The sequence below is a fragment of the Lactuca virosa genome, chromosome 7 (assembly GCF_052849685.1).
Source record: "Lactuca virosa cultivar CGN04683 chromosome 7, Lactuca_virosa_CGN04683_v6, whole genome shotgun sequence".
NCBI lineage: Eukaryota > Viridiplantae > Streptophyta > Magnoliopsida > Asterales > Asteraceae > Lactuca > Lactuca virosa.
In genome coordinates, this window is record NC_136432.1 from 155,843,721 (window position 1) to 155,857,741 (window position 14,021).

At 32.4% G+C, this 14,021-nt stretch overlaps 1 protein-coding gene across 4 annotated transcripts; it reads right to left on the reverse strand.

Moving 5' to 3' along the window:
- Positions 1-956: 956 nt before the first annotated feature.
- On the reverse strand, positions 957-6,693 carry LOC145125908 (ADP-ribosylation factor GTPase-activating protein AGD12-like). 4 transcript variants are annotated; one of them, XM_079061316.1, is made up of 12 exons: positions 6,272-6,656; positions 5,929-6,035; positions 5,428-5,553; positions 5,042-5,079; positions 3,636-4,306; positions 3,436-3,558; positions 3,268-3,315; positions 2,616-2,697; positions 2,191-2,266; positions 1,953-2,116; positions 1,551-1,601; positions 957-1,331 (listed from the first exon to the last, which is right to left on the reverse strand). In XM_079061316.1, exons 7-11 carry the CDS (start codon positions 3,305-3,307, stop codon positions 1,592-1,594), a joined length of 372 nt encoding a protein of 123 aa, XP_078917442.1. In that variant the 5' UTR covers positions 3,308-3,315; positions 3,436-3,558; positions 3,636-4,306; positions 5,042-5,079; positions 5,428-5,553; positions 5,929-6,035; positions 6,272-6,656; the 3' UTR covers positions 957-1,331; positions 1,551-1,591. The 4 variants fall into 4 exon arrangements, 3 of the variants coding, with proteins under 3 accessions (XP_078917442.1, XP_078917443.1, XP_078917441.1); XM_079061317.1 differs by lacking the exon at positions 957-1,331 and adding an exon at positions 1,413-1,449; XM_079061315.1 differs by lacking the exon at positions 957-1,331 and having other exon boundaries at positions 1,474-1,601.
- Between the last annotated feature and the right edge of the window lie 7,328 nt (positions 6,694-14,021).

The following is a 14,021-nucleotide window of genomic DNA, read 5'->3' on the forward strand; positions in this document are numbered from 1 at the left end:
TAACCCGTCAACTTGGATTGGTCCCAACTGGATCGGCCAAATAGTCAAGGTCATAATGTCATATTTCTTTGGGCAGAGTAATTCATCAAATGTGGCAAAAACGGAATAGAATAAAATTTTGATCGCTAAGTTTCGTGATCGAAGTCATTTTGAAAAAGAAAAAAAAAATTGTTGCAAACTGATGGAGATTTTTCAAAACAGGCTATCAAAAGCTTGTGAGCTGTAGAGATTCTCAAATCCTGATTATTGGACAAAATATTAATCTTTGTTATGGTTTATGGATTAATAAGGAGGGAATCTACTTGTTACGGTTCGAGGCCAATTTCATTCTTTATTGGGCTCTAATAACTGGAACATGGTTTTTGATTATATGGGCTTTAGCATTCAAAACTGACAACAAACATCCAAGGAAGCTTGGGCGAGTTAATGGTGGACTTGTAAATAGGAACGGCTCAAGGTCTCAAGCAACTGTTGGGATTTATAGTTTATATATATTTTTCTAAAGGATAATGTTATTTATTAGTCAATCAATTTTAAAAAGTTATTTTTCGTGTTTTAATATCCATAAAGATAATCAACTATGAATGCTTTTCTAAATATATTATTCTGACCTTCTACACCTATCTGGAACTTCCAAAATGGATTACCTCTACATGTTTTAAAATGATAAAAAGCTTTCATTGGTTGGTTAAAAGGCATTATCCTTTCCTAAAAGATGGAAAAGTTAACAAAGCGACATATTTAAACCACTGTTTAAGAAATTATCATAATTCTCATTTGAACCATTTCAAGAAAGTGCAATTTAGACCTATTTATGAAATGTTATTGTAGCTTATATATATATACTAGAAAGTTTCCCCCCGCGTTGCGGGGGCGGAAGGTGTTGCTTTTGCGTCAAAGTAAAGTACATTGCCTAAGTTGTTAGCCACAATAAAGTACGTTGCCATTGTAGGAGATTTGTCCATTTACAAACGTGTAAATGTTATAATAAGAAAATACAATCCAATAATTGGATAGAATTTTCACAGGACAATGTGTTAATAAGAAAAGATATCAAAGTATTGTAGTATGCTATAAAAAAAAAAATTAAAAAAAATGTACATTGCTAAATTGAATCTATCTCCAAAAAACCAACAACAACAATCAATTTTTCTGATATGGAAAAAAAAGTGTAGAAAAAAAGCACAAAATTACCGACCTCGGACCAGAACCTCAACGAAGATGATGGAGAAGACGGAAAATCAAGGACTGGAATGGCAATTTGAATACGATTTAGGCGAAGCAGGGGAGACGAAAAGGTGCTCTGAACAGGGGTAACTCCCACAGTTCAGCTGCACAAACAATAATGATTCATATATTTTTATATTCAGATATTAATTATACAAATAGATTACTTTATATTGAATGCATGATAATAAATAGAGCTTCATTAATTTCAAAGCTTAATACCTAGGAAAATAACAGCAAACAGAATCAGAAGAAATAACATGAATAAAAAAGAAACATAGACACATTAATTGAAAATTGTAACAGAATGAGTAAACTCTCACAATCATATAACAGCAATTGAAAAATGGTCTGAGCATATCTTTCATGTGTTCCTGTCCATCCATTCATAGAAGCAAAAAAAAAAAAACTCATAAACGTGACAATAACCACATTTTGCGTGGAAAAGACCTTGTAATTTTTTTTTTTGATTTTTTCCAATGTAACCTTTGTCATTTTTTTTCCAAAAAAAACTTGTAAAATATGGGTTTTTTTTCAAGAAAAAGTAAAAAAGCTGACGGTTTAGTCTGAAACATTTAGAAGTTCGAGTCTTTTCCGGGAAAAAAAAATACAAAGCTGAGGGCTTTTCTCGAAAGAATGAAAAAATACAAGGTCTTTTAAAAAAATAAATTGTGAGGAGATGAACAAAAGGGCATGTTTTAGATGACAAGGGCAAAATCGTCCACCTGATAAATTTTGAACAATCTTTTTGAGTAGCATCTGGTCTAGGTTTAGAAATTCCTTGAGGAATATATGCTTCATAGATTGAATTTGCAGATGCATTTTCTCCAACTTCAATCATGGCATCAATTTCAGCATCACTCCATGAATCTAATGTCATTGGTAAAACCTGCCAAATTCAGATTATTATCATTAAATTTTGGTTCAACAATGTATTTATTTATTTATTTGGGGAGGGGTAACCTTGGAAATATGAACACCAAGACATCTGTGAACACCACAACGTTTTAAGCATATGAACACTCCAATATTAGCTGACCTAAAATTCAAGAAAAAACATTTTCATATGATTATTCATGGAAAAAAATTGTAGAAAACTGGTTATGAATAAAAAAGAAAAAAAAAGGGCTAAAATATAAGCACAATCATATGTATATAGCTGCTAATTTTCTTTTGGAGGAAAAGAAATAAAGAAAAAGGGAAAAGAAAGGAAACTAATTATTTTATTCACGTTCTAGAGTTGGAAAGAAAGAGAAGATTAGCTGACAGTTTTTAGTGTTCTTGAATTAAGGGAAAGGAAAGAAAAGTTTAAAGTTTTACCATTTTCTTTTTTACCGAGTAAATATTTGAAAATTAAAGTTCTTTTAATTGAAGTTAAAAAAACTCACGCCCACTTAGGATCAGGTGCACCATAGTCATCACATGTTCGATTACGACGTTGCTGCAATAGATCTTGTAATCTTCTGTTACCTACATTATCATAAAGGGTTATATAATCTAATAAATCAGCCATTAAAATAACTGTTAATATTCAAGAAGGTAAATATACATGAATAGGACTCAGAATCTTAAGTCAATGGAACAAAAGTTGCAATGTATTTTGAAGGTGGGAAAGAGACTTGTTTCTTGATCTCTTCTGTGTGAAAAAGACATCAATGCCCTCCTCATCATACTAACGAACACATAAGATTACTTGAATGCCTTTGAACTTCTTAAATTTATTTTACATTCATAACACCTTCTAGATATAACAACTGTACGTTTTATGGTGTAGTAATCCAACTTTCCCCAAAAGGTAGCATTCAATATAAACTTCATTGTATCTTATATATAATAACACATAGCAAGTAAGGACATTAACAGATAATTCCATGCTTAAGAGCAATCTACAAAAGGGGCGAAATCTAGAAATAGATAATGATTTTCTTCCAATTTATGGGGGAATTGGAATTCCTTAGTTTATCATATTATACTACAATTTTTGGACAATTCAATTGATAACAGGGCGTATAAAATCAAAAAGTTGAATATGAATCATACCAGAAGGTGTTTTCCCAAGTGCAGACGAACGGTGAGTCATCCTTTTGCCTACAGACCAGAATCACCAAACAGAACTTTCAATTCTCTAACCATGCAGCTCTACACCACACCGAAATCCAGAAAAAGCTCAAAAGCAACATCAGATTTTTAATAAAATGAATTACTTACTTGTTTTCCATCGGGGATGAACTGGTTGCTTGTCTGGATAACGAACTAACCCTATCCTTTCGATTTATGCCCTCAGTTTTTCGAATTCTTTCAGCCAAATGTCATAAGCCTCATTTTCTTGCCCTGAATCACAGTAATAACACAAAAAGACGAACATAAGACAAGGTTTAATGAGGAAATGTGGAGTTTGGATAGGCTACCTGCAGCAACAGAAGAAGAGGACTTCAATTTATAGTAGATACACAGATGAAATATGCAACCCACCAAATCAGCACATATCCGATCAATCGCTGCTGGAAGTAGGCGGAGAAAGAAAGGAATCTTTGAGTATGGTCGTCACCGGGGTCTCCATCTCCGTCTAGAACTCAGAAATTTAGGGAAAAAATTGGAGTCGGCGGAATTACATACCGAGTTAAGATTCGACTTTTGATTGTTAGTGATTCTCTTCCTGGTCTTCATCATATCCCTCTAGAAGGCAAGCGAAATACAAACGAAGCCTCCAGAATCCATCAACAGAGGAGAAAGTGTAGATAGGGCGCATGGAAGTACCCAAAACGACTTGCTTTAACTTAGCAGAGGGAGTGTTGATCAGCGAGTGAAGTGAAGAAGTCGATAGCAAACAGTGACAACCTCTAACGTTCGACTATTAAACGGATGAGGCGGTGGAGCGGTGAGCGGTCGAGGCGGTGACCATGGTCGACAGTAACCCGATGAACACCCGACCGAGGCGGTGGTTTGGAGGCCGGTAGGGAATGGAAGGAACCGATAAGCGAGGCGGTGAGAATGATCTGGAAGATGGAGGCGGTGTTTTTTTTTAATGGAGAAAATGTTATAAATCGAGAAGCAAGCAACTTAAGTAGGAGGGCCGTTTCTGCCAAATGGGACACAAACAAAAATACATTATTAGATTAACAAATTGAAACACAAAGGCAGATTAACAAATTGAAACACAAAGGCAAAAGGCAAAAGGCAGATTAACAAATTGAAACACAAAGGCAAATAGAAGGACTGAGAATGTAATTCAAGGGACCAAAAGTGGGCAAAAGGTGTCATGTTAACTGTTCCTTTTTTCACAATTTTAATATATATATATATATATATATATATATATATATATATATATATATATATATATATATATATATATATATATATATATACTAGGTAGGTGTATGGGCCGTGCTTAGCACGACCCGTTTCCTTAAAAAAAACTTGTAAAAATATGCTACACCAACATGCACATATAAAGCACATAAATGATAAAACACAAACAAAATCCAGCATAAAACTTGGTATACCCAAAGATTCTACAAAGTAATTTAAGCAATCATAAAACCATAAGTAAGTAACTGGAAATCTGAACCCCAACTCTACTAATCCAAATTTACACTTAATGATATGAGTAAAAAAAATAAGCAATCTTGTTCCTAAGACAACCCAAACGATGCTTACAACTTCCTACATAATCTTCTTGACGGCATCGACAAGTTGCTTTTTTAGAGTTGATGGAATTTAGATCTTTACATGCTTTTCAACATATGAATTCTCTTGTTTGCCATTGTTTGCCATAAATGTAGGGTTACTAATACGATATATTTGAACACACCTTTATAAGCGAATCACTCTCTTCTTCCCCTTTTGCCCCTGTAGCAACACACAAATAGAAATCGAGTTATGGGTAAATTTTCAAAAAATGTAAAAAAATTATATAGTTGAGCTCAAAAAATATAACACTGCTATTCACATTCTATTTTTCCACCTTCACGCGTCGAAGGCCCAAAAAAAATTCATTTTTTTTACTTACTCATAGCACATAAAAGTACGTAGTTAATATCAAAATGCAATTTGACTTGACATTTTAAGTCAATATAAGATCCATTATCCAAAAAATATGTTCTACAAGCCATCATACAATAATAGAATGTTTCATTTTATGATCAAATTCATTTTAAATACTATTAATAATACAATGTTAAATAAATTAAGACTAACCATTTCCTATTCAAGCAAAAGTTGAGGACACTAAATGGGTGGCTCATAAGCATTCTCAGGGAACACTACATGCCCAACCTTGCGGCAGTATAACAATGCATACCCCATGTCACTTTCCATCTCAATCTGAACCCACTTAAACACGCAAGCATCATTAAGGAAAACTTTTTATATTATTTAATTAGTAAATGATAGACCATTAATACACAAAATTATAAAAATGACAAGTAAAGCAACATCAGCCCCTGTGGCCACTTTCTTGCACAATCATCAAACATTTTAGTATACAAACATGACATTTCGCCCTTAAAGATAAGTATTAGGGTACGTTTCTTTTTCCCTTTGAGGTTTTTACCATTTTAAATGAATTTCAGAAAGCATGATGAAGTTGTACAATACAACCTTCCTAATATAACATATCATGGGTGGTGATATCAGGTTGTATGGAAACAGAAGACGACTTTAAAAGGATAGTATAAAAAGAAAATATAGCTTACTCACATTCTCTAAGAAAAGTCCCCATTGGAAACACAGGGTATTTATTGATTCAAATGAGCCCGTGAATACTCATTTTTCTGTCTTAATTCTCTCTTCTTCAACCTTCATTTCTTTGGACAAAAACAAAAGAAAATAGTCACAACTTTGTGGAACACCAACCAATACTCCTTTAAGGTAACTTTAACCTACACTTCCAGTTATAAATCATCAATTTTAGAACTCAACCTAATCCTAACATTCTATTCAAGTGTGAAAACCACATAATTGTAGTGGACATTACTAACATTCTCGTGAAATTTTCACAAACAGGTGGCAGGCTTAAAAAGTATGACTAATTGGCCCTTACACATTAGTTGATAAGAACCGGTGTAACAATTGACGCCTTGCGAGTAGGAAAGAGGTGATTTTTCCCTGTGTCAAAACAACCCACATGATTAAAATCCAGAACAGTATAAATTTTAGTTTGAATTAAGGAGGAGGAGAAGAAGAAAGAGGGGGAGAAGAAGTCCTGTGAGTGGTGGAGTCGGTCTGGGTTTGTTTATCATAAAACCAAAAAATCTTCATAACCGAGGATATGAGAACAACATTAATCGACTGAAGCTTGCATATGTAGAAGTAGCGGTGGTGGAGAAGTAGAATATAGAAGCTTCAATTTCGTTTTAGAACGAGAGAGATGGAGAGATATAAAGGAAAAGGAAACGGTGGTGGAATAAAGAGTGTAATGGAAATTTTGAAATCATCGGAGTCATATTAGAAAAGGCATAAGACTGAGGAGGAGGCACATGTCTCCCCATGCATTGGTGGAGAATACGGTGCATCATAAAGAATACGCGTTTTCTAATAAGCTGGAGTAAATCGATTGGGGCCTACAGGCGATGAGAGTGGTTGAATAGTGCCTCACGCGCCAAAAAACAAGGCAAGCGTGAAATGCACGAAGCCTCCTTAAAAAAGGTTATATATATATATATATATATATATATATATATATATATATATATATATATATATATATATATATATATATATATATATATAGGTTCAGGTTCATTTGAGACCATGCTAATTTTGTGAGACCGTGAGACCGAATCTAAAATTAATTTTAAAATGCAAAATAAAAGGAAAAAATCCGAAAATTCTTTTCTTAATTATTATTTTCGTAACTTTAATTACCTAAAAAAAATAAAAATAAATAAATAAAATTACCGTTTTTTGGAAAAATACGTGAAATATTCTAATAGAATATTACAATGTAAATATTCTAATGTGATTTTTAGAATGTTAGATTATTCTACTAGATTTGTCAGATATGTAGAATATTATAATATTCTACTAGAATATGTAAAAAATGTATTTTTTTTTTAATTTTTTTCAAAAAAAAATTTTGGTATTTTTTTATTTTTTTTTTGGAAAATATAAACTCTGAAAATAATATTTGAAATTTTTTTTTTGAAAAATTTCAATTATTTTGCATTTTAAATTTTTTTTTATTTACCAAATAAGTGGCTAGGATTGCGTCTCACAGTCTCACAAAATTAGGTCGTTTCACATTAACCTAACCCTATATATATATATATATATATATATATATATATATATATATATATATATATATATGTTATTGTTTTCTAACTATTTATTATGTAGATGTAAGGTTGATTGTGGACCAATCATTTTATTTATTTTAAGAAAATGATTAATAAATTTTATTGAATTAAAAATAATTGAAAAATGCCATCTAATTTCACTATAAGGGTATTTTAGTCAATTGAAATAAATTTTAAAAAGGAAAGTTCCAGATTTGTGGGGACAATTAATTCTAATTCAATTTTAATTCTAACATATTTTTTAATTATACCCAATTTTATTCTGTCAGAATGATATTCTATCAGAATGACATGATACATATTTCTAACAAAATACATATTTTGATTAAATAAACTTTTTGAAGAAAAACAATATTCTTGAACCATCCGTTGAAAAATAAAAAGATCCTTATATATTCATAGACATCTGAATGTAAATACGGATTCATACATATTCTTATAGACTAATAGGTGTATATATTTTAATACAATTATACATATTCTAAGTTTCTAACAGAATGTCATAAAAATAAATAAAATTTTAAAAAAATAGCATTCTTAAACATAAAACTCTTGAACGCACTTGATCTTCTTCAATGACTCATTCTTACTAGAATGACATTCTATGAGAATAACATCAAGTAAGAATGATATTCTATAAGAATATCATTCTGTGAGAATATATTTCTCTTCATCATATAACATATGCAATGCACCTGTCTCTACAATATATATATATATATATATATATATATATATATATATATATATATATATTATCAAATCCTATGAACAAAAATGTAATGCTATTTTTCTTTTATTCATGAAAAATTATAACTTTTATGGCCACTATAAAGAATTAAAATCATGTAACTTGAGATTTGCAACCGTATTTCTACATGATGAAACTTAACAAACCAACAATTTGCAATTTAATGATCTTGAAAGTTTTGTACAATTAAAAAACATTAGAAAATTTAACAAACCAACGAATAACATTTTAATTCATATCAACATTCTAAAACCCACAATCCTTATATATTCATAGACATATGAATGTAAATATAGATGTAATGTTATTTATTTATTTTTTTGTAAAAAAAGTGTTAACTTTTAAGGCGAATTCTTTATATTTTCAAAGTAACGTAAGCCAAAAGAATTAGAATCTATCATTTTATATGTTAGTTGAGGTAGAAAAACATCACCTTTAATAAAAAAATCTGCCATGAAAATAAGTTTTTTTTTAATAGGTATTCAAGAAAAAAAAACACATGAAATACTTTATAATTTCCACCTATAACTAAATTCTATAAACCATTGGAGTCACAGAAGAGGTTTCATTAAGACATGTACTATTAAATATCTATCCAAGTAAATATTTTATGTACCAATGGATTAGTGATTGCACATATTGGATGTGTGTGCAAGTTGGTGGGTCCTAAGCTACAGATCGATTTCACCCAACTTTTTAAAAATGACCATTCCTTCTTTAATATTAACAATACCTAGACTAACAGAAAATCTAATTGAAATAAAGATCATATCCATGAATCATATAATCCAAATTTGAATCTCGACCAACAAAAACATGATAAAATTAAACGGAATCCCTAACACATGTAAGAGAAGAGCCTGCCTATTGAAACTCTATTTAAGACATCTAGGAGACCTATTCTGGTTGTAGATGAAGTCAGGATGAAAATAGATAACAGAGGCCATCGTGGTTCCAATAACACCCTTATAGACATTGCAGCCAATTTATTCACTAACAACTCTCTATCTCTGGTTATGGCAGAAAATAAGCCCTTCGTTAAAACTCATATTTTATATCTTTTTATACAATCAATAAATCTTCCATAAAAATAAGTTTTTTTTTGTTAGTTTAGATACTCAAGAAAGAAAAGAACACATGGAATACTTAAAAGCTTACCAACGTGAGTGTAATGCATCGACTGACTCCATAGATAGTGAAAAATTGAACACCGATACGGGAGAGCGAAGAACCGAAGAAGAGAGGGGTGGTGATTGTTGGCTAACGGCCAATGGACAACTGGTAATTTAAATACGAACATAGGTACAAGACCTTTCTTAAAGGATCTGACGTGTGTAGTAGAGAACTCCGATGCCAGAGAACTAAACAAGAAATTGACAAAAAGGTTGAATTTTATCGAAAAACCCTAATAAAAAGGTGAAAAATTAGGGATAGAAGTTTGAATTTGTTACCTGTTGAATTATTTGAAGACTAATTCCAACAATAAACATGTGTTTGACTCCTGGTTAAAGATTTTCTCGAGGTTTATGTGGGTTTTGAGGTTACCATGGTCGTCGATCGGGTCTTCTGGCGGAGGATGGTGCTCGAAGTGAGTGCTTGTAACACCGTAAATTTTCAAACAAATTTTTCATTTTAAAAATCACATAATTCTAAAACACATAGTTCACAAATCTCCAAAATGACAATTTATCAAAAACACATGTTCATAAAATTGTTTAAACACAATCCAGGATCCTCAAAACATAACTCCGCCTCGTGTGTACAATCAAGTTGGCGCCTTCCCGTGATCCTGAGAAGTACCTGAAACACATAACACATAACACGGTAAGCGCGAAGCTTAGTGAGTTCCCCAAAATACCACATACATCTCATTAGCCTCTCATGGCTATACTCGAATAAGACCCTCCGGTCAATGTGTCTCAGTGGAACCCTCTGGTCCCACAACTCGGGTGGACCCTCCGGTCCTAACTCAGTAAGATCAGAATAATACACAACATAAATCACAAAGACATAATGCAGGATATCACAATACTAAATATAAGCATACAAGACCCTCCGGTCACACAAGGTTACCACTCATGGTATGTATAGTGAGAAGACTCACCTCGTAAGCAAGCAATAAACCTCGTACACGAATCACCGATCTAGCCTCCGCCTAACACATATGATAATTATCTCTAATTAACACTCCATTCACAACTCTAAATAAACCAAGGCTATTCTCTCTCTCTCTCTCTCTCTCTCTCTCTTTCCAACTCTAGGGATGGGTAAAAGACTATTATACCCCTCCATGGTCTCCATACCCCTTGTCATGACAAAACCCTAAAGTCAACTGAAGTCAACACTCGAGTCAACAATCCATGTTGATCCGACTCGTCGAGTGCATCTATGTGACTCGTCGAGTCCCCTCGTTCCTTCAGAAAAGTCGGAAAAACCCAACCTAACTCGTTGAGTTGTCTCATCAACTCGCCGAATTGCTTATGTACAGACTAATCGGGGAAAACCCTAGCCGACTCGTCGAGTTGGATCATCAACTCGGCGAGTCCCTTAAGTCTATTTTCTCATTCAGACGTTTTAAGGCGGATTCATAACCCCAAACTCTAGATCTAGCCTCCCAAGACTAATATACCATGTAAAGTTGCAAGCTTTACGTCCATGCATGGCACTTAGGGCTTGAAATGCCAAAACAACTTCCATTTAGGGTCTTAATCATGAAAGCTCTTCTATTAGCTGGATAAAGCTGGGAACTTTGGACTCTAGGGACCTTACAAGGTCCAGATCTAAAGTATCAATCTATTGGTAAGCTCAACACACTCAAAGCCTCAAGGAAAGATGGAATAAGCCCTAAAACTCCATAAAATGAGATCTAATCAAACTAATGAGCAAGGTGGAGACTTTTTACCTTCAACAGAAGCTCTAGATGAAATAACACCAGATTCAACAGTCTCTTCTCGTTCCTTGCTTTGATACTCCATTCTTCTCTTCAAAAAGTGCACTAAAATGCCCAAAGATTAGCTCTCTCTTTCTTTCTCTCTCTCTCTCTCTCTCTGTCTCTCTCTCTCTGTCTCTCTCTCTCTCTCTCCTCTCTCCCTCTCTCTTTTAGCTCAATATAGGCGGTTAGGGTTTCACACAGGGGAGTAAGGTGGCTGGTGAGGCGGAAATGAGGGCTTAAGGTCCTTTAAATAGGACCCAACCCCGGAGAATTAGGGTTTCCTCTCACAGCGCCAACTCGCCGATTTGGTCTCTCCGACTCGTCGAGTTGGTCATAAAACCCACGTGGTCAATCCGCATCTACTCGACGATGGGGCATCCAACTCGTCGAGTTGCTCAAACAACTCATAAATAAATATATATAAATATTATACCTGGGAGTCGGGATGTTACAGTGCCATTGGCGAAGGGATAGGGAGGAACTTCACAGATGGAGGTGTTAGGGGGGTATATTAGATGTAGTCAATCGACGGTAGGGTTGGGTTGAAGAAGATGATATGGATTGGTGGTAACATATTAGGCACGATTTAAGGGATATTAATCCAATATTTTAGGGATTAATTGAATACTTATTTAATTAATTAAATTAATTAATATGTAATATTACAATTTTTCCCTTATTTATGTTTTTGAAATGATTGTCCTACATTGATTCTTACATCTACACAATAGATAGGTAGAACAAATGAACCTACTTCTCTCTCTCTCCCTTTATATATATATATATATATATATATATATATATATATATATATATATATATATATATATATGTGTGTGTGTGTGTGTGTGTGTGTTTGTGTGTCTATATATATATATATATATATATATATATATATATATATATATATATATATATATATATATATATATATGGTATTGATTTGAGTTTGAGGATTTCCATGTGTAGCAGCGTGACCCACTTTGGGATTCACAACGCAACCTATAAGGAGGTTTGCGTCGTGAATGATATGATGGAAAAACTCTAAAAGTCTTGGCATTTGGGCCTTTTTAATGCATACTTCTCAAGTCTCAATATGCATCTAAGGTATTAATGATACAAAGATAGTATATTTTATCAAGTAACATTCATGATAGCGATACATGAGGTGATCTTGATGCGGGTCATGTCTAATACTTGTTCTCTGATGAGAGTCAACCAATCCAATTCATATTAGTCTTACTTTATAATTGATCCCATAATTATGACCGACTATGAACTTCTAGAACAATTTGATTATTCAGTGAATAAATGTGTTAATATAGAACACAACAAGTATTAATTTGAAGATCATATCCCAATATATGAAACTAATATAATAGTTGTTGTCGGAATGTTCTAATATTAAAACATTAAATCCAAATGAAATCTCATTTATAGAATAACAGAGTCCTATAGCTCAAGCGTGACCTTTCATGCTATCTTAAAGGAATAACTTTATTAAAGGATATGACTAAATCTAATTTGTTTGAATTTTGCAAATACGATAATCTCCATATTTGACTTATTATAAGTATGGTTAAATATCTTGGAGAATATGATTGGTTTTCTAATGTGACTTAGACTCTCTTAGCTTGATTAAGTATACTCTTGAAGTCCCAAAAAATTTCAAGGTGATCCTTGAATGGAAGGACTCAACCTAGTTTTTCAATATACTCATTCATCCAATCATATTTGATTACATCTTCTGAAGTAGCAGTGTATTATGATTCTATAGTAGATTGTGCAATTATGTTTTTCTTGGAGTTCATTCCATCTTAACTCTTTCTTCATTCATAAGAAGTCACAATCCAAACATAATTATCTCTATCTGTTTTGAATTCAGCATCTTGTGTAGCTCTTTACATAAAGATCTTCTTCTAAACTGATTAACTCACATTCATTCTCTAGTTCTTCTTAAGTACTCTTAGAATGTCTTTATAGTCATTTAATAAATTTCCCATGTATCTTATTGGTATCTTATAATATGTTCATAGCATAATCATATACCTAGTCTTGTGAATCTTGTATCTTAATCTCTTTTAAGACATTTTCAGCATATACATAAAGATTTAAAACTTTTAACATTCATATTTATCTATCTCAATAGATTTTACACGAAGAGAATGTATTTTGTCATTCCTAAGTCTTTCGTTTTATAAACACTTTCCAAATCAAGGAAAAATGACCTTGCATAGTCGGAATATAAATTCTCATGATTAAGTATGTCTTATTCATACAAGATTAGGAATATCACTATGCTCCCACTAGTTCTTAGTAAACACAGTCACTATCTTCGTTTTGATGTAAAAAATTACTTTGTATTTTCAAATTAAAATGATGATTCAAACCATGAAATGTTTGCTTTATATCCATAAATGGATTCTTAAAGCTTAAACATATTTTTAGGATATCTTGGAATAAGAAAAGCTCCAGGCTAAATTATATAGACATCTTCAAGTAGGTGTCTATTAAGGAAAGTGGTTTTTCTTGAAATTTATTTGCTATATCTTATAATCATAATATGTAGTTATGGTAAATATTATCCTTGTTGATTTGATCATAACTACTTGAGAAAAATGTATAATCATTGTCAATGACATGAGTATGATTAAAGCTTTTTAGAAAAGGTCTTGCTAAATGTGTATAGATCTCCATGTTTGTTTTCTTTTTAAACAAATTAGTTACTTATTCTAGTCTTACTATAGGGAGGAAGATTAATCAAGCTCATACTTGACTATTATACATGGATTACATCTCAGTGTTCATG